Below are 25,467 nucleotides of genomic sequence, written 5' to 3' on the forward strand. Positions count from 1 at the left end.
GAAAAGGACCTATGGGTCACAGTGGACGAGAAGCTGGATATGAGTCAACAGTGTGCTCTTGTTGCCAAGAAGGCTAATGGCATTTTGGGCTGTATAAGTAGGGGCATTGCCAGCAGATCGAGGAACGTGATCGTTCCCCTTTATTCGACATTGGTGAGGCCTCATCTGGAGTACTGTGTCCAGTTTTGGGCCCCACACTACAAGAAGGATGTGGAAATATTGGAAAGAGTCCAGCGGAGAGCAACAAAAATGATTAGGGATCTGGAGCACATGACTTATGAGGAGAGGCTGAGGGAACTGGGATTGTTTAGTCTCCAGAAGAGAAGAAAGAGGGGGGATTTGATAGCTGCTTTCAACTACCTGAGGGGGGGTTCCAAAGAGGATGGAGCTCGGCTGTTCTCAGTGGTGGCAGATGACAGAACAAGGAGCGATGGTCTCAAGTTGCAGTGGGGGAGGTCTAGGTTGGATATTAGGAAACACTATTTCACTAAGAGGGTGGTGAAGCACTGGAATGCTTTACCTAGGGAGGTGGTGGAATCTCCTTCCTTGGAGGTTTTTAAGGCCCGGCTTGACAAAGCCCTGCCTGGGATGATTTAGTTGGGAATTGGTCCTGCTTTGAGCAGGGGATTGGACTAGATGACCTCCTGAGGTCCCTTCCAACCCTGATATTCCATGATTCTATGATTCACTAGAGCCATATGTGGGTGTATCTGGTTTAGGAGACAGGAAACTGAGTTTTGACTGCCAGAATTTCCTACTTATCATTTTGTCAAGAAATGAAAGGGCAGAAGTTTAAGCCATCAAACCTAGTGGATTTCCTAAGATCCAGAGAGCTCTTAGATGATCCATGGAATCCCAATGCAACCTCAAAGCCACTCTGCTGGTGCAATGCTGCCACAAACTAACTGTCTCACAGATGTGCAGTAAGGAAGGGGAGCCTGGATGATAAAAACTGCTTTAAGAAGTGTTAACTTTCAGATGGACATCCTCAGAGTCTGCAGGAAGAATATAACAAAGAGCAGCAGTTCCTGGTCCTAACCCTAAAATCCTCAAAACCAATGACCCAGTAGAGCTCCACCAGAGGAGAATTCAGCACAGTTCCGTGGGATAGGAGGAGCATGTAGCAGAGCTGGCACTTCTCTCTTCAGTAACCCCTGTCCAGGATTCACTTCGCTTTCACTACTTCAAATATTGCCTTTAATCTTTTTTTTTTTAACTAAGAAAAAGTGTATTTTTTCTTGTTCACTGGAAAGTGGCTGAATGGATTTTTCTCACGCTTCAAAAAAGTGTCTTCAGGCTAATATCAAGCATGTGAAACTGCACCTCAAAAGTTTTTGAGACAGGAGGTTATTATAATGGAAGTTGAGGTGTAATCTTAACTTTACTATTTGTAAGAGAGAATATGAATATATCCTGCCTAAGCTTGGTGCATTAATTAATATGTAACGATTATTTTTCCTTTACCTACAGGGACTCATGTTTAATGCGATGAACAGAAATTGATTTATTTTTCAGCATTACCTACTGGAAGTACTGATCTGCACTTGCAGTAAATCTCACACCGATCCCGTCTTTTCATTCCTTGTCATTATCTGTTGCTTCCTTTTTTGTATCCCTGTGTTCAAGTCGCTTTCTGAATGGCAGGATAAAATCTGCTTGTCCTGGGGTCAGCTTAGGAAACGTAATATCAATGTAGTTTTGAAAAGATTGTCTTATTTCTTCTATTTCAGCTTCCAGGTTGTCTTTCCAAACTGTCATGCTTCCCAGCTGTTGGGTAAGAATCTGTACTTGAGCTTCTGTCTCTCTCAAGCTGGTCGTCACTTCTCCATATATGGCCTGATGTGCTACCTCTGCTTCTTTGAGCTGTTTTTCAGCCTCCTCTTGATTCTCTTTTTGAGTGATGTCCAAGGCAACACTCATTTCATAACGTTTTTCTTTTTTCAATTGATCCAGGTTCTTCTGATGTATTTCGTTAGCCAATATCCCAGCTTCCTGGAGTTGCTCTGTGTACTTTCTGTTAAAAAGTTAATTGATCTGTAAAGTAACTTTGATAGGTTTAATACATTATGAATGATTATTAAAAATTACTTAAAGTTTATTCACTGTACAGTTATAAAGTTTCTGATTTTGTTTCAAATATAAGTGAAGTTATAACATGAAGTAAAATTATTACAGGACTAAAACAAGATATCAGAAAGACTGTAGGGCCAGATCCTCTGATACTGTAAATCAGCATAGCTCCACTGCCTTAAATGGAACTATACTGATTTATACCAGTGGAAGCTCAGTTCCAATATGTATTCCAAATGGTATTATTTTAATGGTGCATGTGTCAAGGTGAAAAGTGTTACAGTACTTAAAATAAACATAAAATTAAACAAATAAGGTGTGGGGGGGGGGGCTGGGAGGGAAGAACATGAAGAATCAGTTTGGTATTCTGTATTTTAACTTTAAATAATTTTTTATAGTGCTGTCCCAAATTGGAGTGTTTTCGTGAATTGGGGCTAAAAATTGATTTGTAGCCTGGAAATGTACTTCTAATTTTTGTTTAAGTTTTATCAAACACATCTGTGTTCAGTACAACTACTAAAATAAGACAAGAAAAAGTATAAAATATATATATAACAGTGCCCAAACACAGTGAATGCAATTCAGCAAAGCTGGCTCAGGGAAGTATAAAGAGTATTCCCATGGTACGCTCAGCATCAGCCAAGTCCATTGTCCCAAAGGGGAAATTCTCCCAGCTGTTCCACTTTGCGGAGGAATTTTAATTTTCACCAGGTCCCATAGGAACTCAGCTGACAGGAGAATCAGAAGATACCAGCTAAGATGATGTAGTAGTCTGTGGAAAAAAGGACTGCAGGACTGGGCCCTGTTTTCATTGTGAGAATGAAAACATTACATAATGCCAATTCAGTGTGGACTCAACAACATGCTTTTCTATTCTGAAAAATACCTGTTTAAAAAGGGAACATTCTTACCCAACAGATCTGCTCTCTGTGAGTTTTTAGAATTACTTCTGACATTAGTGACAAAAGTAAATCTTACTACTCTCTAATCTTATGGGAGAGGGAGCAGGATATTAAGTATCGAACACTGTTAAACATAATTAACTAAATTCCACTTGTAGGGCCAGCCATTGCCCTCAGTTTAACCTGTAAAATACCATTCCATTTAAATGAAGACAATGGGTTTTTGTACAGTGTAAGTGAGGGCAGAATTTGACCTGCTAAATCTTTATTTGTGGTGATGATACATAAAGAACAAAGCTTGACTTTCAGGTCCCAGGTTAAGTTTGTGGTGCTGGAATTAGAAAAAAAAAATTGTTGCTTCTACCCTAAGTAAATTTGATGTGAAATTGTGAAATGCAATGAGCCTGAAAGCCCACAATGCTAATTTCAGTCACTTTTCAGAGTGAAGTCACCTTTTGAATTTCAGGTATTAAATATTTTTAAAATATATTGATCTGTTTCTTGAAAGTCGGGAATGATCAACCTTGATGTACTCAAGTCTTGTTTCTTTAGTTACATGTTTCAGTATATTTTGTATGAATTCCATAGGTAGAATTCTAGTTAGGATATCAGTGCTTAGAAGATGAAGATGGTGCCACAGAAAACCCTTAGGATATTTTGCTTAATGTTGGTGTATCCATTTTTGCTTATTGTTATAAAAATGGATGAACAGTTAAACTTTAGAAAATGGCAAGAATACTTTTGCTGCTTGGCCATTGCTTGGGATGCTGTCTGCCTCTCCTGTCTTCTGGCGTCAGCTACAGCGTGCATCTTTTCCAAAGCACACTCCATCAGGATGCGCTGAAGTTTGTGAGCCATGCGCTGCTCTGCAGCTTCAGATTCTCTCTTCAGCTCATCTTCCAGGTACCGCTGCATCTCTCTCTGCGTTTTTATCACTGCTTCCTTTAGAAACATTGAAATAGTGAATAAAAATGTATTGTTCAATCCCCGTTTTTAAAGAAAAAACAAGCTCAGAGGAAGAACAGCATTTCAATAGATCATTAAAGGAAAATTACAGTGACTTGTTATGCCTTAGATTAGGGGTGGTCACTGGTCAGAGTTAGGTCAGCAGGTCAAATGCAGCCTGTGGTCACCCTTAGTTTAATACAGAGGTGTAGACTGCAGGTCTACTAGCCAAATCTTCATAATGAAGATAAGGACAGCTGAAATCTGTGATCATTGAAATCAGATGTGGCCCTTGTTGCCAGTGTAGCCTTTTGTTGGTCAAAGTTTGGGTGTCCTTGCCTCTTTAACAGTGCCCTAAATAATTACAGGTAAGAATCTATATATTAAAAATAAAATGTCAGAGCTAGTTTTAGAAAACTGTAAATATTTCAGTATCTCTATGATTGTGAAGGTGTTGGTGTCTTCCAGTGAGAGGTGCCATTTTATTACAACATACTACTATATGTATAGAATTTAGTATAATGAGTTGGACCATCCCCTTCATAGGCATGGACCCTCAACCCTGCGGAGAGGTCTCCTCAAGATTCAATGAAAGGGCAGGAGGGAGGAAATGAGATGACTCTGACTGATTCATATCTATCTCCTCCCCACGTTCAAAGGGTGACAGTGGTACAGCTGCATTTTTTGCATTCTCTGTGCACAAATCTCAGGGAAATGATTGGGCTCAGAGTATAGGAACAAAGTTCATAATAGAAATCACAACAAAAGGTAGGAAACTTTCAGACTTGTTGTAAAGTCAAATTTGTGCTTACGCTAACAGTAGTTAAATAGCTGTAATGCTTTATGTTTATTAGCTGATGCTGGAATTCAGATTCACCCAATGAAAGACAATCAGTACCTCACCACACACATTTTCCCTTCCATATGTATTGCCACATATGCAAACACAGATCTTGTACTAAACCCTTCCTGTAGCTCCCCAAACACTCACTTCATGTCTTTGTCCTCAAAAGACTGCAGTAATGGATCCTCCTCCATATTCCCCAAGCCCCTAATTCAGATCTCCCTCTTACTTGCAATGACATTCAACCCTATTCCAGCTCCCAAGAGTCCCCATTATCCATCTAGATCCTCCGGTGAGCCTCTCTCTCAACTACACAAAGCAAACAACTCCGGTTCTTCTTAACCTCCCACTAAAACCCAGACCTTGTTCTATGCCTCCATTCTCTGGCATATTAGGGTTCTCTATCTTAGTCCTTCTCTATGTTTTCCAATGCCATTACTCCATGCCTTTTCTGCCTAAGACACAAGAATGTCCTCCAGTGCCTCCTGAACTCCCACTGCAGCTCAAGACTACTCCCCCTCCTCACAAGGGCCAGGGCAGAGTCTTGCTTGATGACAGGGTTTTTTGGAGAGGTAGACAAGGTGGCTGAGCACTGTATGCGTCAGAATATTCAACACCCTCCCCTCACAAAGCAAAACATTGATAATTCTGGTAAGAAAAGGCATGGAAGTACTAAGCAGATTGGATGGGCAGGGGATGGAATCAAATGTGGCCCGTTTCAGGGAACTCCGGAAATCACAGACACTCTCATTAGAGGCCATATCACATCCAGCCAAGGACTGACATTCTATCAAGGTACATCCAGTTAGCCTATAGCCTCACCATTTTCACAAAGAATAAACTTGATTCGTTCATTCGGAGGAACCACTAATGGAGGCAAGGCAATCTGAATGCACTATCATGAGTTCAGATGGATGGTTCTTTGGAGTATCTCTGATGAAGGACAAGTAAAGCTTTGAGGTGTTTGTCGTAGCTCTTGTGCACACTTACATAAAATCCTTGCACTGAAGACAACTGTGTCCTGTAGTCTCATGTACACTGGCAGTTTGACCATTGCTGACAACAGTTACCAGCACTGGCATCTGCTGTACAGGTGCTGAAAACTGTTTAACCATTACTCTAGAGAGAACAGAGCATTTCAGCATCGTTCCAAAAAGTGTTTTTGAGGTTGCTGGTGCTGAAAAACTGTTTTGTCCCAGCTACATTAACTCTTAAAACATTTTCAGTACCCATTCAGTGGGACCTGCTACTCTCAGCCATTGCCGTCAGTCAGTTTACTTAAACAGGGCTTAAATGAATCCCTGGTCATATACTCTCCTCTCCAATTTTCTGCCCAGCTGGTTCAAAACCCACAGGTTATTGTTAAACAACTGTTAGGTTAACCCCAAAAAAGCAAACAAATTTCCAAACTTAAAATACTTTATAACCACGTGGAATATATCTTCCCTTTGTTCTAGTTTATCTCCTTTCTTGTGGTTTATATGCTGAGCAGCATGTCTTGTGTCCAAGGCTTGTTATGATTTTTGTATTTGCAACCATTTTGTTGGTGCAAACAGCACATATTAATGTCCTTATATACCCAAGTCCACAACAATCCTTAATAAAACTTGAGGCTAGTGAGTGAATTGTGATACATCAGGAATCCTGAGATTCTGCAACCTATAGTGGATGCTATAAGAGCTGGAGACAAAGCTTTCTTGGGAGCCAGCCCAAAACTGGAGTGAACTCCAACAGGAACAAAGGACCATCACGGACCTCACCATGTTCCATTCAGTGCAAGACATATTCTTTTGACCTTCCTTCTCTAACATCAACACACAACAAAACACTCCACTGCACACACTTCTCCCACTGGGGAGAGAATGTGACACAGATGATGGTCCTGTTGCTTAATGCACTATTGGAAAGCCCTCAGATACTTCAGTGATATAAAAACCTATAGAATAGAATAAAATGCTGTAGAAGCTTAATTGCTGTTTGCAGTTTTCTTCCTTTGTATTTATATTTGTGTTTGTATCTTTTATCAGATATTCCAGCATGCACATTAAGCATGTTGTTGAGTCTATACAATAAAACATAATTTGCATGCTTAGTTTAGAGGTGTATGTATAGATAGATAGATAGACTTACAGTAGTATACTTCTCATTATTTTTATTTTTTAAATTTAGGCTCCAGTTCAGCAAACCATTTAAACACCTGCTTAGCTTTGGTATTAAAGGAATTTAAGAATGTGCTGAAAGTTAATCCCATCTTTAACTGCTGTGCTGAATAGAAATTGTCCTAAGCAGGTGCTTAAAGTTAAGCATGTGCTCAAGCAGTTTGCTGAACTGGGGCCTTATAGGGCATCTGTCACAAAACAACTAAGTTTCATACAATAAAAAGGAAAGTATAGAATGCTAAAAACCAATCAGAAAGAACTAGCTAATCCAAGTATCTGACCAGACAGAACCATAAGGAAAAATGCAGTGATTCTCAAGGCAAGCTACCCCATCAAACAACAGGACTCAGTTCCCAACTGATACAAAATGATAGCAGTGTACAAGCACAAATAGAACATCTTTAAACATATAGTATGACAATGTATTGTTGAGAAGTGATTCAATTCCATAGTTGGACATTTATACAGTAAAATATTTGGTATATTAAAAATGGAAGCAAGTGACTCCAAACCTGTAGTTCTTTTTCATGCTTTTTTTTTAGGTCTTCTAAAAAACTGTTGTGTTCGGCTCTTGCCTGATCAAGGGCTTGTTCCACTGCATCTTCTTTTTCCACTTTAGCCTTAAAAAATAATCATAGCCTGACTGCAGTTAGCTAAAGATCTGTTTACATGGTATTCTGACTTGGATCAGAGATTATTGTAATCAATAGCTTTATTGTTTTTAATTTAAAAATTAGAGACAGATAAATCTATATAGAAATGATAACATATGTGGTGTTTTGGGCTATTTGCTAACATTGTTACATTGATCTTTGGAAAATTGCCGGTACTGTAATCAATATTAAAAAGTGGGCATTTGCTAACACTATACCATACAATGGCATTGAGATACCACAGTTTTGTTACCTATTGTAAGCATAGTGGGCAACTCTGGTCTCACATAGCACTGTGTGGAAAAGGATTGGCAAATGTTGATATTTTATTAGTGATCACTGTGTTTCAACGACAAATTTTGATGTAAAATTTGTTTAAATTCTTCATAATGTTAAAAATGTGCCTTGTTCTGAGATTAGATTTGACAAGTTGGTCAAGTGACTGATAAAATAATGTCAGTTGACTGTTCAGTTCACTGCTTATTGTTTGACCATGGTCAAAGATTGTCAAATATTCCAGCAAGAATACCTTGATATAGGCGGAGGCTGACATTTTTTATTGTATCATGGTGCCATCAGTTAGCAAATTTACTTAAAGGTCTTAATCACTCATTTTACTACATGCTAATGCCACCTGTTGGGGAAAAGGTGAACTAAATGAAAGTGAGCATCTTGATTGGCTGGTATCTTCTAGAACAAATATTGTTTGTATGTATATCTTTAGTTGTATACCAGGCCATCAATGTACATGGTACATGTACACAAAACACATTAAACAAATTAAAAGACACAGTCCCTGCCCCAAAGAGCTTGCAATCTAAACTGACTAGACAAACATATAGAAATTAACTCAGAAGGGAGTAGGAGTGAGAGAGGAGGGTTTACAGTCATTAAACCTCCTCCCCCGACACAAAGAGAAAACATGGACAGCCATTAAGTTACCTGAAGAGGTGGCCTGCTGCCTACCTAGCATAAGTGCATTTAAAAATGATTTTTTTCTTTTATGGTTGCTATGTGTTTGTTTTATTTCTGTTTAATTTCATTTTTATTTTCTTTTGTAGCTGTTCAGTCTTGAATACCGTTCACATTTAAGTGCTAACCTAACATCGCTGAACTTCATTGTGTTTTGCATTTTTTCTGAGTTAAAATAACTCAGTTAGGTAATTTGGGGTTTTTTTTAAGTAGGCATTAAGTATCTAAGGCTAAGCTTATTGGAGACCATAAAGTCTTACTCTTTTCTGTTACTGTTGTATTAAATTAATGCTTTAAAATATTTTACCACTTTTGACATTATTTGACAAAATTTGACCAGTAAGTTGACCGGTTATTTTGGGATGGTCAAATGCCTAAGTTAATTGAGCTTGATAAGTAGAGGATCATATTCATGTGCAAATTTGTGCATACAGAACCTGCTGTGGCTTACATTGGAGTCAATGGGAGTTCTGCTATTCATTGTGTGCTGGATTTGATACTTATGCAACAACAGCAACTGTAGAATTATTGTTGTCTGTTACATAAACAAGCATTGATAACTGGTTAAAAATAAATGTAGTATTAAAAAAATATTTAACCTGTAGACTGCGTGTTCTTTCCAGTATTTCTAGATTTAACGTAAAAAATGGACTGGCAGATGAAGATGAACTGATATTAACTATCAGTTCAAACATAGATGGCACCTGACTCTTGCTTTTGGGAGTGGCTGGGAGTTAGCGCCAGGAGCTCCTGAGAAGTAGGAGGGGGCCACTAGTGCCCGGATCATGGCCCCACCCCCTGTTCTGCCCCGAGGTCCCGCCTCTGCTCAGTCTCCTCCCCATGAGGCTGCTCCTGTACTGGGGGTGCTGGAACAATTTGCATAGCAGGGGTGCTGAGAGCCATTGAACCAAACTGTAAACCCTTCATATAATGTAAAACATTTCAAGCCATAGAGTGTGGCAGCACCCCCCACACACACTCTTAGTTCCAGCACCTATGGCCTACACGCCACCTCTGCTCTGCTCTGCCCTGAGGTCCCGCTCCTGCTTGGCCTCTTCCCCTGAGGTTCTGCCTCCACTCCGCCTCTTTCCACCCCTGCTCCACCTCTGCCCGCTCCTCTCCGCCCCCTCCCCAAGGCCCCCTGCCTGCCTGCCGCTTACTGCTCTGCGCCCCCTCCCTTGAGGCCCCCTGCCTGCTGCATGTTCCTCTCTGTCCCCTCTCCTGAGGCCCTCTGCCTGCCAACCGCCTGTTTCTGCCCTCTCCCCCAAACCCCTGCCTGCCACTCACTCCTCTCTGCCCCCTCCTTCGACGCTCCCCTGCCCACTGCTTGCTCCTTCCTGCCTCCTCCTGCCTTAAGGGCAAGCGATGGGGTTAGAGGGGGTGTAGAGGAGTGAGCAGAGGGTGGGGCCTTGGGGGAAGAGGTGGAGTGGGGGTGGGAAGAGGGGGGGGCGAGGCCATGGGGGAAGAGGCCAAGCAGGGCAGGGCCTCTGGGCAGAGCATGGGCGGGGCCATGGTCTGGGCACCGGTGGCCCTCCACTTCTCAGGAACTTCCAGCGACAGCGCTCCAAAGGCACCGGGTGGGCATGCCTCCAAAAAGAGGTGTACCGCATCGGACATTTTTTGGCCCATTTGGGGAGGCTTAGCTCTCCAAGCCTCTTATACCTGCCGCCCATGAGCTCAAAGGAATTTATCCACGATTTGCATGCTACAACGCAGATTCCATAATTATAAATGTTAATTTCAATGATAGTAGTGTAACTTAATTTACCTGAAACCATAGTTCGGCTTTAATTTTTTCAATCCGTTCTTTTACTTCTAATTCCTTTTTTTCACATTGTTCTTGATGAAGATCTGCCCCGAGCTCTATGTATATTCAACAGAAATGGATCATGTGCAACATGTTACAAGTATAAAGAAACTAAACTGTCTCCTGCCCATTTGCTTGATTTGATATTTTTTAAAAAATAAAAAAGATACACAATGTGAATCCTCACTGCAGACAGTATTTATAATGTAAATATTGTTAATACAGTGTCTTAAGTGAATGCACTGCTTTAAAAACAAGGACTCTGCTCAAGGAGCATAGAGTCTAGGGACCTGATCTTATGAAGTGCTGTGGACCCACAAGTCCATTGATTGATGGCTATTTGGTGACCTATATGAAACAAATTTGGTGGTCTTAGTCTATTTCCTAGCAAACAAATGTTGACTTCACCCAGTCTACCAACAGCTGACACTAATTCTCTCCATTGTTAGCCCACACAGTAGAAATAAGTGCTGAGTAGGCATTTGGACTAAACTGCCATCTCAATCCAGAAGTTAATCTCTTCAAAACAGAATTAAGGCACATTGATGGGGCAGTTTGGAGAGTCGACACTGTCACTACAAATGTTGTATCCATTTTGTGGATAATAGAGGCCGCCAACTCCAGGGTTGTCTAGCTCAGTACCTTTCAACAGCATCAAGTTTACTATAGCCATGCTAATTTGGAACTATGTGTATCAATATGTGCACCAAGGGTAACCACTCTACCAGAAGAACACATATAGGCCAAACCCACTCAAGCCACATCTACGCTATGGGGATTATAGGGACATAGCTATGGTGCTATAGCTATGCTGGCATAACCCCACAGTGTAGACATAGCCTACAGTGAGGGGCAGGTGATTCTGTCACTGTAGAAATACCACCTCACCAAGCAATGTTGGATAGATCGACAAAGGCATTCTTCCATAGACCTAGCTGCGTCTCCACGGGGATTAAGTTGGCATAGTTATGGTGCTCGGGTGGGGAGTGGAGGTTGATTTTTCACATCCCTGAGCACTACAGCTATGTTGACCTAAATTTTAAATGTAGATCAGACCTTAGGGTTTTTTTTCTTTTCCCTGCCTATCATCAAACTTGGGACTGTTGATGTCTTAAAAGAAGTAGTATGTGAGTACATAGTTTAGTAACGTATGGTTAATAAGAAATCATACTTATGATGTAATTTGTAGTTTCTGACTACTTGGGTGCAACTATTCTCCATGAAGTGAATTTCACACAAGATACCATTTTTTATACTGAGAATACCGAGTTTTGAAAATTATCTTATCTTTTTCTTGCCTATGTGGGGAAAAGCCCAACAGGGGCTACATGTCTGATATACTATGCTATAAAGAGTAGTATAGTGTACTGAAACTTGCTATAAGGAGGCACATTTTCATGACTGGCACATACATTAGGCATATAATTGCGCTAAACTAGCTGCGATAATAATTCTGTTAATAAGCTTCACATAAATATGAGTGTGAATCTATGAAGGCAGTATATACAAAGAACATGAGTGAATGACAAGTAACCGGCTTAGAGACAGACAGAGTGGGTGAGGTAATATCTTTTATTGGACCAACTTCTGTTGGTGAGAGAGACAAGCTTTCAAGCTTACACGCTCTTCTTCAGGTTTGTGAAACATACTGTCACAGCTAAATACAAGATGGAACAGATGGTTTAGCGTAAGTAGTTAACACATATTTCAAGGGACAATTCAAAGTGAAATGGCCTGTTAACACACCTTCAGCCATCAGGTGGAGGAGGGACCAGGGAAGGAAGTGGGTGGAGGCAGTTGGGAGCGGGGTTGTTAGTGGGTTACAGATTGTTGTAATAAGCCAAAAAATCCAGTGTCTCTATTCAGTCCATGATTTTTATTGTCTAGCAAAGTTATGAATTTAAACTCCCAGGCTTACCTTTTGAAAGAATTGTGCATGTTTCCTTTGAGGATGATAGGTCAGCTATAGAATGATTGCTTTGTGAAAAGTGTTCACCCACAGGTGATATGGTGTTTTTGGCTTTTATCATTTTTCTGTGTTACTTCATTTGAGAGCATAGTGATTGTCTGGTTTCACCCATATAGCTGTTATTGGGACATTTACTGTACTGGATGAGGTACAGCACATGTTGTCATAGGCATGTGTAAGGACCCATGGATCTTGAATGGTGCGTTGTGGGGGGTGTTGATCATTGCATCAGTGGAGGTATGTCTGCAGGTTTTGCATCTGTTGTTCTGGTAAAGTCTGATGCCACTTTGAGTCTGTGGGGAGGTTGATTCTGATGGTAAGCTTGGAGAGGTTGGGGAGTTGTTCGAAGGCCAGAAGAGGCAGGTTCTGGAAAGATTTATTTCAGGATGGGGTCCCCCTAGAGTATGGGTTGTAGATGTTTGATGATACTCCATAGGGGTTCCAGTGTGAAGTGGTAGGTGACAACTAGGAGTGTTTTAGGGTGGTCAGAGGGGGGAGGATGTGAGTGATGAGGAGATGCCTGATCTTCCAGTTAGTCAGAGTGCAGGTGACCTGGCAGCTACTGCAGCATCCATACCTCCATCTCAAATGGATGTAACCATGCACATTCCTGAAGAAAAGTGCAGATCAGAGAAGCATGTGGTGGAGGTGCAAGAAACAGCCGCTGCTGAGTTTAGTTCCTTAAGTCTAGATGATCCAGGACTGCGGACTCACTTGAGCAGTAGCCTGAGGGACTTCCTTGTACTGCATGGGCCACAGCAAGTGAAAAACTTCATGTTCCCCAAAGACAATGAAAATAAAAGTTTCCATCCAACACATTACTAGCGTGAAATTCCCAATCGTGACAAAGTGGAGAGGGCAGGGCTTATGTACGCAAAACCCCAAAATGCTGCATACTGTTTTTGTTGCAAACTCTTCCAGTCTAATTTTCCAGCCACATTGGGTTCTACAGGAACAAAGGACTGGAAAAATCTGGCTATAAATCTGGCATGCCATGAGAAGGCAGCAAATCACCAGAGAACATTCCAGAGCTGGAAAGAACTTGAGATGAGACTAAGTTTAAAGGCCACCATAGATGATCAGCATCAAGAGAAGATTGCATCAGAGTCTCTTTACTGGCAAAATGTTCTGAAAAGGCTCATTGCCATTGTGAGAATGCTTGCTTCCCAAAACCTAGCACTGTGTGGCACTTCAGATCAGCTGTATATGCCAAACAATGGAAACTTCCTTAAAATTGTGGAGCTGATGTCTGAGTTTGATGCTGTACTCCAGGAGCATCTAAGAAGAGTCGCCGCCCAAGAAATGTACACACACCACTACCTTGGAAAAACAATTCAAAATAAGATCATACAGTTACTGGCAACAAAAGTCAAACAGAAGATTGTGGCAGATCTGAAGTCTGTTATTCTGGACTGCACACCTGACATCAGCCATATGGAACAAATGACTTTAATGGTGAGTTTGGTAACAACAACAGAACCTAGTGAAAATGTCCCTGCAATGGTGACAGTCAGAGAGCATTTTCTAGAATTTATTGACATTGATGATACTACGGGAGCTGGTATGACAAATGTGCTTCTTAAAAAGCTGGAAGATATGGGAATTGCGATAGCTGACATGAGAGGTCAGGACTAGGATAATGGTGCCAACATAAGAGGAAAGAACAGAGGAGTGCAGACATGGATTCGAGAGTTAAACCCTCAAGCTTTTTTTGTCCCAGGCAGTTCTCATTCATTGAACTTGGTGGTCAGTGATGCAGCATCAGCTTCTAGTGAGGCTGCTGAATTTTTTAATGTAATTCAAAGCATCTATGTATTTTTCTCTGCATCAACTCATCAATGACAAATTATGAAGCAACATCTGGGAACATCCTCTCTGACACTGAAACCACTGAGTACCACATGATGGGAAAGGCGAGTGAAGGCGATAAAGCCTATCAAACACCAAATTGGGAAGATAGATGATATCATAGTTGCCATTATGGAGGATAATGCTATGACAGGAACTGTTCATGGGAGAACAGTGGCAAAGGGAAATGGAATCACCAGAAACTTACATAACTTCAAATTTCTGTGTGGCTTAGTGTTGTGGCATGACATACTGTTTGAAATAAATATTGTAAACAAGAGACCCAAGGTGTTGACCTTGATATATCTGGAGCAATGGAACAACTGGACAAAGCAAAGTCATACCTACAGTCTTACTGGTCAGATGAGGGATTTCAAAACGTTCTGAAGAGTGCACAGAAGTTGGCAGAGGAACTTCACACTGAAGCTATTTTCCCACCCATTCAAGAATACAAGAGTCACCGAAGAAGAAGACATTTTGATTATGAGGCTGGAATAATCCCATAAGAGACCCCAAACAACAATTCAAAGTTGAATTCTTTAACCAGGTGCTAGATTGTGCAATACAGTCAGTTGAAGAACGTTTCAGGCAGCTCAAGGAACACAGCAGTATATTTGGGATGTTGTATGATATTCCAAAACTCCTCACTATACCTGAAGAAGACCTACTCCAGCAAAGCAGGGCACTAGAGACAGTGTTGACACATGATGACATGCGCTGTATTGATGCAAATGATTTAGGTGATGAACTGAAAGCCCTTTCAAGATACATGTCAGCAGGATGAACTCCAAAGGCTGTTCTGGAATACATGTGCACAAATAAGATGACCACCCTCTTTCCAAATGCTTTTGTTGCTCTGCACATACTTCTAACACTTCCTGTAACTGCTGCCAGTGGAGAAAGCAGCTTCTCCAAGCTGAAGTTAATAAAATACACCTACACTCCACAATGACACAGGAGAGGCTGGTCGGCCTTGCAACCATCTCAATAGAGCAAGAGCTGGCCCAGACTGTGGACCTTCAGGAAGCAGTTCAAATCTTTGCAACCAAGAAAGCACAGAAAGCACCACTTTGATTATTCAATCAGATAAAAATGCCAGTGTTTACTTTGCAGACAAGAAAAGTTACATTTGCTGTTCAGGCGTTCGAAAGTTAAGTGTTACTTAAAATTTTTGAACAAGGCATTTTAAGTTGTTAGTTCTCCTTTATTGGGGTAGGTAGCAGAGCAGTACCATGAGAGGAGTAGGACAGGAAGAAGGCAGAATTGAGACGTTTCAAAGTTTTGGCCCAAACGAGGGGTCATGGGGGCGTCATTTGAGCTCCCCATCTCTGGTGCCAAAATGTTGTGGACCGGCCCTGCTTCTGGGTCTTCTACAGCCCTGAGCACACTGTTGATGCTTCAAATGTATTTTGAAAAGCAACTATCCCAGGCTCTACAAGCTATTGAATAATGACTGAAACCTCTTTGGTAACTCACATTATCGAACATAGGCAGTGTGACTCACAATACTAATATCACTGATCAAAGATCCCTGCAATAGTTAGGTATAGAAATTCTTACTTTATTGATTTACCTCAGACTCTTGCTATTAACATACTAATACTACCATAAATTTTCTTTCAATTTTTAAGTTATAATTGCAGTATAATAGAAAATCTGGCTATGCTTAGATATAGTTTATAGACTTTGTTATCCGGCATGTTGGGAAAATGGGCTGTTAGTCAAAAATTCCAGTTAACTAAGAGTTATACTTACCAATGGAATACCAATTTTCAAAGAGTTAAAATACAATAAAATGAATAAAGTATAGAATAGTTTACAGGTACTCACCAATCCAATAGTAGTACTGCACTGCAGAGTGGTTGGTTTCTTGAAGCACTTAGGTGTATACAGGTAAAGTTTTCTATACAGTAGGTTACCTTATGACACTACATATCACTATGGGCAGCGCATGGCGTACACCCAGATCACTAAAAATACACTTAACACGAAAACTACACTGAACATAATTTAATCTTTCCTTGATGATTCAGAAGGCATTTCAGGACCTTGCAGTGCCTCAGGGTCATCATTATCAACATCAATTATCATTGTAGATGTAAAAGGTGTAGGAGATTGGACTGAATCTGTACTGACCCGATGACACAGCTTGGAAGCTGCTTTTTTGAATAAATCCCTGATATCAGCTTGTTTAATTTTCTTCAGCCTCTTTTGCATAAAAGTAGAGTGCAGAATGTGCCATTGCATAACCTCCTGGGCAGTATAGATCCCCCCACCCCAGGATATGCAAACCTGACTTACGCAAATCCGCACTTACGGAAAGAGTTCCATAAGCTAGAAATAGGAGGTTTTTTTTTGTTTTGGGTTTTGGGTTTTTTGAGTAATGGTCGGGTATATGTTTCCAACTTAAGCAAAATTCAAGTTACACAAGGCATTCTGGAACGGAATGCTTGCGTAAGTCGGGGAGCGTCTGTATAACATGGCTGCCTTTCTGCAAATTTAATTATTGTAACAAAAGCTGAAGCAGCCTTTCCCCAAGTTATTTTGTCCTCTTCACTAAAATCTTTTTCACTGTCTTTATCAGTGTCTTTATGAGTGTCACCTTCAACCCAGTCTTCTATCTCACTTACATGAAGTTTGTTGATTGGGTGTGAAGAAGGAGTATCCTTCACCATTTCAAGAATTTGTGCTAATGAATTTTTTCTAACTTTTACTTTAAAGCCTTCAAATTCATCTTCATCAGAAGACACTTCTGCAAACATAACACTAGACCACAATTTTATCTAAGCTCTTTAATGTTTCACTTTTAACAGAATTCCAGGCACAAGCAACATTAAAAATTGCATCTTTTATGTTATAACGAGATTGAAAGTCCTGTATAGTGCCTTCAGGATTGATCAGCTTTCTCAGGAAATCTCTGTAATAACATTTCATATTCTGGATAATGCCCTGGTCCATAGGTTAAATCAATGCAGTAACGTTAGCAGGCAGGAAGATTGGTAAAAATATTACCAGACACTAACTCCGTTTCTTGTGGGCAAGTTCTACAATTGTCGAGCAATAGAATAGCTTTGCTATCTTCAGGTAAACCTATTTTTCTAAAAATGTTCTTTCACTGCAGGTACAAAAATATGATGAAACCAATCATTAAAAAATTCTTTGTCCATCCATGAATTACCTTGTACTTTGTAAACAACAAGTAAATGTGCAACACCTTTGAAAGCTCTAGGACGATTATATTTTCCAATCACCAAAAGTTTTATTCTATGCGAGCCTGCAGCATTAGCACATGTAAGAAGGGTTAGTCTGTCTTTATTGTGCTAAAAAACAGTGGCACTAAATTCGCTTGCACCTGCTAGGGTAGAATTTGGCAAATATCACCAAAATAGGCCAGTTTCTTCAGCATTATAAATTTGTTCAGGGGATAGATCATGTTCAGCAATTAAATTTCTAAAAAATTCACAATATTTTTCTGCACTTCATGGTCAGCTGATTTTTGTTCACTGGATACATCTAGCTTTCTAATACCGTGATGAAGTTTAAAACACAAACGCCATCCTTCAGAAAATGCACATGGCTCAGTTGATTGCATTTGCTTATAAAAATCTTTTGCCTTTCAACGAGCATTGGGCCAGAGATAGGAGCACCCTCCCATCGTTTCAATGAAAACCATTCATATAAAACACTGTCTAGCTGCTCTAATTTAGGTGTATGCAGAGTATAGAGTTGTTCAACAGCTTTATTTGACTCACAACTAGCAAAAATTTGAGCAATGTCCTTTCTGAGCCTTGATGTCGTATATCATGGACAAGTCAAAATTGTACTCTTGTATCAAAACATTCCTGTTCTTGCCCTTTTCAAGACATGTTCAAATATCTATTTTCTATTTTAATGTCAACACAACTGTCTTACGCTTCTCTCCTTTGCTTTTCGCTGGTATTTTGGATACCATAATGGTAGGGTGGCATTGATATTTTGCAATAAACACAGGACTATACCTTGAGTAATAAACCGACCGATCACAAGGGCGGATACAAACAGAAAGAACAGCATTTGGCTCTTCTTGGCTAACTCGAGCATAGTCCGGCTGCTCTTAGAAATACTTGAGTCCCGAATAGCTTTGGCATCGGTCCCAGTTACTAGATTGAAGACTTGTATTGGGAGATATCAGAAATGCTGGTTTCTAGAACTTTCCAGTTGGTAAAGTGCCAGATAACACAGCTTTTACTGTATAAGTATGCCAGAGTCCTGTCAGGAACTGTTGTTTCAGGGGCTTGTTTAGGCCCTGTACACAGTTCTGGTAGTAAAGTGTTTAACTGTTTTTTGAAGAGTTATACCCAGCAAAGTTGTAACGTTGTTGTGGCTACAGTCATTACACAGTTTTCTCTAGTATGATTTCTATTTCTCTCTTGTCTGTTTAGCGCTTGATCTAAAGTCTATTGATGTCAAGGGAGAAATTCCTGTGGACTTTGTACTGAACCCTTGTAGAGTGACAAACTAAGGCCCAGATCCTGAAACAGGAAACGACTTCAGTTTTGTATTGTAACTTTGCCTTACTAAAGAGTTTTAAAAAAATCTTTGTCAAGCCCAGTTCTTCTCAATCCTTTTAAGCCTTATTTACAACTATTTTTAAATATGCTCATACCTAGCTCTCTTTTTTTGCTTCATTGTGAGCAAATCTTTAATAATTTGAGAAGAATAATTATTTGATCTGTAGTATTTGTACATATTCATGAATAAGTACATGTATCTATCTCTGACCAACCAGGAAAGGCCATTGGAAGAAGATGAAAAGTCAAGAATAGAGGCATGTATAAGCATTTTGGATATCCCCAACTGGAGAATTACAAATGAAGCATTCAGAAAACCAACTTACCTAATATATCCCGATGCGTGTAATACCGTGTTTTGTAAGGTTTATATTCCCGAATTCGTTCAAAAGTAGCAGGCGTAGGTGGTGGTGGTATTATTTTTGAGCATACAGCACAACAAACAAAGGAGCTCAAATCTGGATTCCTAATCATGGTTGTATAAAATATTCCAGGTAGTTACTAAAATGTCCAAACTGCCCTAATCCTTGCAGACAAAATGCTTACTGTTACAGAAAACATGCAGTCCAGTTAAAAGATAAAATCATTCACCATTAGGATGATGTCTAAAACATTTGCCTGCAGGTTAAGCACAAGTGGTGAGGAGCTCAATAACATAATGTGGACTGATGATGGGAGAGGATTTATTAACTGACCTCTTACAGCCTTAAACCAACCTCATACCTAGCAACTGTTACTAGGCAGGACAAGATTTGCTCACAAAAGCATTTGTAGATACCAGGTAGTGTTAAGCAGCATCTCATCAATGTTTTGGTTTTATTACTTAAGGCATGGCAACAATTTCTCTCAAATCCAAGCACTTCAAAGGGATTTTAAAAGTATTTAGCAATGGCTACTGTTTCAAATGTTTGTATCAGTATTTTCTGTTGAAGAGGAGAATGATTCATGGGTGGCATGGGGTATCAAAAAGTCTCCACTCAGAACACCATTGTGGCCTATTTTTGTCAAGGTAAGAATTTTCTTGTAAACTTTGTTACCACTGTTGAAAAGGAAATCTACAGAAACAGGACACAACTAAACATTATGGGTGCTGTTTGTTTATCCCCAGTTCACATAAGTGAAGCTGTGCTTGAGAGGTTTGAGTTCTCCCTTTTGGTCACTGCTGTAACTGTATGTGGTATTTGCAGGAATCAGACATTTACACCAACAATTGTCAGCCATGTTTCTGTACTGTCGATTAATGTACTGTATGCATCTTTGCACTCATGCTGTTTTCTGCACTTTATGTATATCATCTGTGTATTATTAAGAGTTGTTTAAAAAGTAATTGCTACAAGGAGGTAAGTATGACCGTGAGTTGAAAAACTAGGCTAAACATTCCTCCTTCAATCCACATAGGTTTGCATCAGTTTGACTAATTAGTCCCAACTCCAACAACAAACACAGCTGCCCTTGCAGCCAGACCTTCCACTACATAGTCTCATGGGTGCATTCACCAAGCCCCTCTCCCTGACTCAGTTCTAAACCCTTCCCCTCCCCTTCTTCCACTGTTACTACTGCTCACTTCTAGGGTCACCTTCACACCACAAAACATAATTCAACAGTAAGGATCCACTCTTGCATTATTCCCATATATCAGAGACCCCTTCAGAGTTCTTGCTCACTAGGATTAAAGCCCATTGAAGCAATGTAGGCTTAATATATTTTAATTAATTAAAGAATCATCTGGTTAAAATTCCATACAATAGTTGCTAAATGAAAGAGTTAGTCTCAAGGCCCTTCTTATCCTCTCCTATAAAACAAAAGGCTAGGAAAAAATATCGTGTTTTGCCCATGTTAAAAAATTCTAGCCACCTTTTAGTAGTGCGCCCCGGCCTTGAAGCAGGGACTTAAAAATTGGAAGAGGGTGGTCTTCTGTCAGGAACATGCTTTTTGCTGTCACTGAAAATCCACCCACGTTCAGCCAAGTTATATGAGTCTTTGAAAAATCAGTTTGCACATGCTCAGTAGAGATGTCTTAGATTTTCGTAACTAAATATCCCAAAGATTCTCTCTGCACTGTGCATGCTTCAACCCAGGGCTGAGCAGGGTTTTTCCTGCTGTAACAGCTCTGGGCTGTGACAAGTCCAAGTCAGGGCAGCTGGACTGACAGCAGGGAGCTTGTCATTCATATGCTCTCGCTGACCCTTTTGCTGAGTCCAGGCAGGGTGGAGGAGCAAGTTGCTGATTCAAATGCAGAGGGGACCATATCCAGAGCGGGGAGACAGGTAAGGTGAGTAGATTGGGATAAGGAGCCTGCATGGAGAGGAAGAGGGCATACTTGAACTGGAGGCTGGCAGAAGATAGAGAGGACAACTAGGCACTGGAATGGGGGAGATGACTGGCTGGGCAAGAAGACTGGGACTGATGGGGCAAGAAGACTGGGAAGGGGGACTGTGACTGGAATGCAAGGAGCTTGGGAGCCAGGAAGGGAAATAGGTGAGGACTGGGAGCTAGGAGGGAGAGACTGAGATCAGATGAGGAGCCAGAGGAGACTGGGACTGGCTAGGCAAGGAGATTGGAACTGATAACTAGTAAGGCAACGGACAGGGGAAAGGAGCTGAGATGGGAGAGGAGACTGATCTAACAAGGAGCCAGAGTGCAGGGGGAGAATTGGGAGTGGGAAGGGTTGGGACAGGGATTCTGGAGGGGCAAGAGCAGGACAAAATGTTTTAGGATTGGAAACTGGGACTGACTAGGTGAGAATGGGACAAGGAGCCATGGGAGGAGAAGAGACAGGACTGGGACAGGTTGGAGTGGATGGGGCATAATGGGTCATTCTTAAGAGGAATGAGCTGAAGATTGTGTGATCACTAGAGCTTGAATTTTGTGTTTCATTCCTTGTGTCTCACAATTCCTTTTCTGTCAACAAATATCAGTGAAACCCACTAGAAAAGTATGTACCTCATTCCCCTCTAGTGCGAGTCTATTCAGAGGATGGCAATCTACTGTTAACTCACATGGCAGAGTCATGTGCAATGGATATAAAGTTTCCAACCCTGCTAATGACTCATACGGGTGTCAATATGACACCACATGATAGAATTTCTATAGAGTTTTATCAGTTGGCTTAATTAAAAACATAGGAAATGAGACAGAAAAAACTATGTTAAAAGAAAATTATTAAGTCAAATAATTTTGCAAAGAGTGCAAAGTCAAGCACTCAAAAGTTAGGAAATGGAAAGAGGTAGGGGGTCTGTAGAAAAAATAGTATGTGATCATGTAATTAAAGATTGGATTATAATGCAGATATACAAGGAGGCTGAATTGAATAGGCAACCTCTGGCATTTCCTAACTTGTGAATGCTTGACTTTTCTACCTTAATGTTCTTATAACATAGTTTTGTGTGTGTGTAATTATTTCAGAAACTGTAGAACTTGTATATTTTATTAATATAAAAATAGATGAACTATATTTTATATAGGTTTCAGAGTAGCAGCCATGTTAGTCTGTATCCGCAAAAAGAACAGGAGTACTTGTGACACCTTAGAGACTAACAAATTTATTAGAGCATAAGCTTTCGTGGACTACAGCCCACTTCTTCGGATGCATATAGAGTGGAATAAATATTGAGGAGATATATATACACACATACAGAGAGCATAAACAGGTGGGAGTTGTCTTACCAACTCTGAGAGGCCAATTAAGTAAGAGAAAAAAAACTTTTGAAGTGATAATCAAGATAGCCCAGTACAGACAGTTTGATAAGAAGTGTGAGACTACTTACATTTTATATAAAGAAAATACCCCCACCACTTTAGAATTTCCTGTGTTTCCAGTGACTAATAAGAAATTGATGGCATATATTTTCCAGTGAAGGTACATGTGGTTTTTAAACTAATTTAGAAATAAAATCAGTCACTCAAATGGACAGAAAAGGATGTCTTAACAAAGGATTTATATAAAAGAGTAAATTAGCATTTTGAATAGTCCTTTTAGGTCAGTATTTACAGAGTTCTGGATTTTTTTTTAAATTGTTAGATGTTTTGTCTTTTAAAAAAATATCTTTAGCTGCAATATTAAAAATGCAGATTTTGCAGCTCAAACTACCACTTCCCACAGACAATGTGCCTCAAATTTTAAAACTGCTTTCCTTCTTGCCAAAGCAGACCATAAAAAGATGAGTTAAACTATCACAGAAATTTCTAAAGTCACTTATCACTAGAGTCTCCAGCTCACACTTAATTATTTATTTTATCTACACACTGTAATCATCAACTCAGACAACTGTTCTTAACACTTTATTACTTTGTATGTCTTCTGTAAAGTTTATAAGTACAGGCATGGCATTGTAAAATGGAATAGAAATTGGATTAAATTTTACAAACATCATTCCAGGAATTGCATAGAAAGGTTAGCAGACACCTAATTTAACATTAACAATTCAGATGCCTACATTGCCAATTACTCCTCTTTCCTTCTCTGTTATTAAGCAGCTTCTTTAATCCCACTTGGAAGTCTTCCTCCTCATATACCTGGCTCCTTCACTGTCAACAGCTTCATAGAGGTCCTTTTTATTCTCCTGTGTTGCATGTAAATAACCAATGTAGGCCACACACAGGGTAATTGTTATGAGTCCAAAAGCCATAACAGGTTTGTTCTGTCAAAATAAATTAATATGCACTTTTAGTCAGCTATTTTGTTTTTTTGATCCATCATGTACATCAGGCTCTTGCTCATGGCATGCCAAGTGACCAGGGGCCCTCTCTGACATCTCTTTATGGCACTAACACCACTGCCACTTTTGAGACCTATGAAATAGCTATGACACAAATTGACACAATGTTGGTGACTACCATCTAGGCCAGTGGTTCTCAAAGCCGGTCCGCCGCTTGTTCAGGGAAAGCCCCTGGCGGGCCAGGCCGGTTTGTTTACCTGCCACGTCTGCAGGTTCGGCCAATCGTGGCTCCCACTGGACGCGGTTTGCCACTTCAGGCCAATGGGGGCTGCGGGAAGCGGTGTGGGCCGAGGGATGTGCTGGCCGCCGCTTCCCATAGCCTCCATTGGCCTGGAGCAGCAAACCGCGGCCAGTGGGGGCCACGATAGGCTGAAAAAAAAAAATTAATGGAGATATCCTATCTCCTAGAACTGGAAGGGACCTTGAAAGGTCATCAAGTCCAGCCCCCTGCCTTCACTAGCAAGACCAAGTACTGATTTTGCCCCAGATCCCTAAGTGGCCCCCTCAAGGATTGAGCTCACAACCCTGGGTTTAGCAGGCCAATGCTCAAAACACTGAGCTATCCCTCCCTGAACCTGCGGACGCAGCAGGTAAACAAACTGGCCCGACCCGCCAGGTGCTTTCCCTGAACAAGCGGCGGACCGGCTTTGAGAACCACTGCTCTAGGCCATTTGCTTTCAGAAAAGAGGAAGAGGATAATGTTCTTCAAGTATAAAAATACTTTCTATGAAACAATCATGAAGTTAAAAAAAATGCTTCCCCCCTTCCCTTTCTAGAGACCGTGTTCTGAGCCTCCACAGGTCATAATACTGTTTCATGGATTGGCCAGAAGCAGAGTTCCTAAAGGTGATAAGACTTTTCTGCAACACACTCAATCTAGATTTACTACTGGGGAAATACACCGTGCTCCAGCCAAAATAATTTTATTTATCCTATAACCGATTTACAAATTATTGTCACAAAACCTACTTTTATCAAATGGGTCAAATTCTGCTTTTTAATTTTGTGCAGTCTTACTGATGTCTCTGGGTTGTGCAGATGTAAAACAGAATTTCACCTACTCAGTTATAAAAATGGATATTGTAACAAAGAATATTAGTTGGCATATTCAACCTGTAGGCTTTGCTGGAGCCCTAGGCATAACTAGCAGTGTGAACGGAAGGCTGTGAGCCAGAGTAAGCCTTGGCAGTATAGCAACACACCATGTATTGGCTAACCAAGTAAGTACATTCCTGACCAGAGAGGACTGAACAAAAACACCCAGAGTTCTCAAATAAATACGTAAACAAATTCCCAAGAGATTGTACAGGAACATACCAACCCCTTGTAAAATAAGGATGGGATGGCAGGATAATGGATGAGAATGTTTTGTTTGAACTAACAGATACAAGGTATAAGGATGAGAACTAACAATATCTGGAGTGTAATATGTAACTTGTCTATATCAACGTATAAAAGGAGAAGTCATAGGAGGGGCATCTTTGTATCGGCCAAGGGGACAGTATCCTGTTATGCTGACTGAGCCTGTACATTGTCATGGGCATACATGTTTTAGTGTCCCTATGAGCCACTGGACAAGGCACTAGTACCGTACTTTGCTGACAATAAACCTGGCAGAGCGCCTTCGCCACCAAACTGAGCCTGTGGTCTTTCTTTATGAATAGGGTTACCATATTTTGTGCCTCCAAATGGAGGACACTCCCCGGGGCCCCGGCCCCGCCCCCAGCCCCGCCCACGCCCCAACTCCGCCCCCTCCCAAAGTCTCCGCCCCCTCCCCTGCTTCCCGCGAACATTTGAGTCGCGGGAAGCCTGTAGCAGGTAAGGGGGAGTGTGGGGGGTGGAGGCGCGGCCCAGGCTGGCCCCCAGCGGCTCCAGCCTGGGTCGGCTCGGGCCCTGGGGTGCCGGCCCTGGCCGACCACCCCCGGCGGCCCGGCGCACCCCCCGGCTCCCGGCCCGGCGACCCCGGACCGGCTCCCGGCCCCAGCTCCCCGACCCTGGACCGGCTCCCGGCCCCGCGGGCCCGGACCGGC

General features: G+C 41.1%; 2 protein-coding genes across 2 annotated transcripts; both read right to left on the bottom strand.

The window, feature by feature from the left end:
• Positions 1-1,544: 1,544 nt before the first annotated feature.
• On the bottom strand, positions 1,545-20,187 carry C3H6orf163 (chromosome 3 C6orf163 homolog). The gene is made up of 5 exons (XM_034766073.1): positions 19,046-20,187; positions 10,314-10,408; positions 7,433-7,540; positions 3,712-3,914; positions 1,545-2,014 (listed from the first exon to the last, which is right to left on the bottom strand). Exons 1-5 carry the CDS (start codon positions 19,191-19,193, stop codon positions 1,576-1,578), a joined length of 993 nt encoding a protein of 330 aa, XP_034621964.1. The 5' UTR covers positions 19,194-20,187; the 3' UTR covers positions 1,545-1,575.
• A 2,798-nt stretch (positions 20,188-22,985) lies between these two features.
• Positions 22,986-23,359, bottom strand: SMIM8 (small integral membrane protein 8; the record flags this gene model as incomplete). The annotated part of the gene is given in 1 exon segment (XM_034766074.1): positions 22,986-23,359. A coding segment is annotated over 1 exon segment (159 nt), but the record flags the coding sequence as incomplete, so codon positions are not given.
• Positions 23,360-25,467: the final 2,108 nt, after the last annotated feature.

Source organism: Trachemys scripta, chromosome 3, assembly GCF_013100865.1.
Source record: "Trachemys scripta elegans isolate TJP31775 chromosome 3, CAS_Tse_1.0, whole genome shotgun sequence".
In the NCBI taxonomy this organism is placed as follows: domain Eukaryota; kingdom Metazoa; phylum Chordata; order Testudines; family Emydidae; genus Trachemys; species Trachemys scripta.

What these genes read in the sequence shown, in the direction of transcription:
- C3H6orf163 (XM_034766073.1), bottom strand. Translation starts at nt 19,193, where the DNA reads ATGATTAGGAATCCAGATTTGAGCTCCTTTGTTTGTTGTGCTGTATGC. An exon ending in AGCATGAAAAAGAACTACAG is followed by an intron (nt 3,915 to 7,432) that starts GTTTGGAGTCAC and finishes ATGTTTCTAAAG; the next exon opens with GAAGCAGTGATAAAAACGCA. An exon ending in GCAATGGCCAAGCAGCAAAA is followed by an intron (nt 2,015 to 3,711) that starts GTATTCTTGCCA and finishes ACTTTTTAACAG; the next exon opens with AAAGTACACAGAGCAACTCC.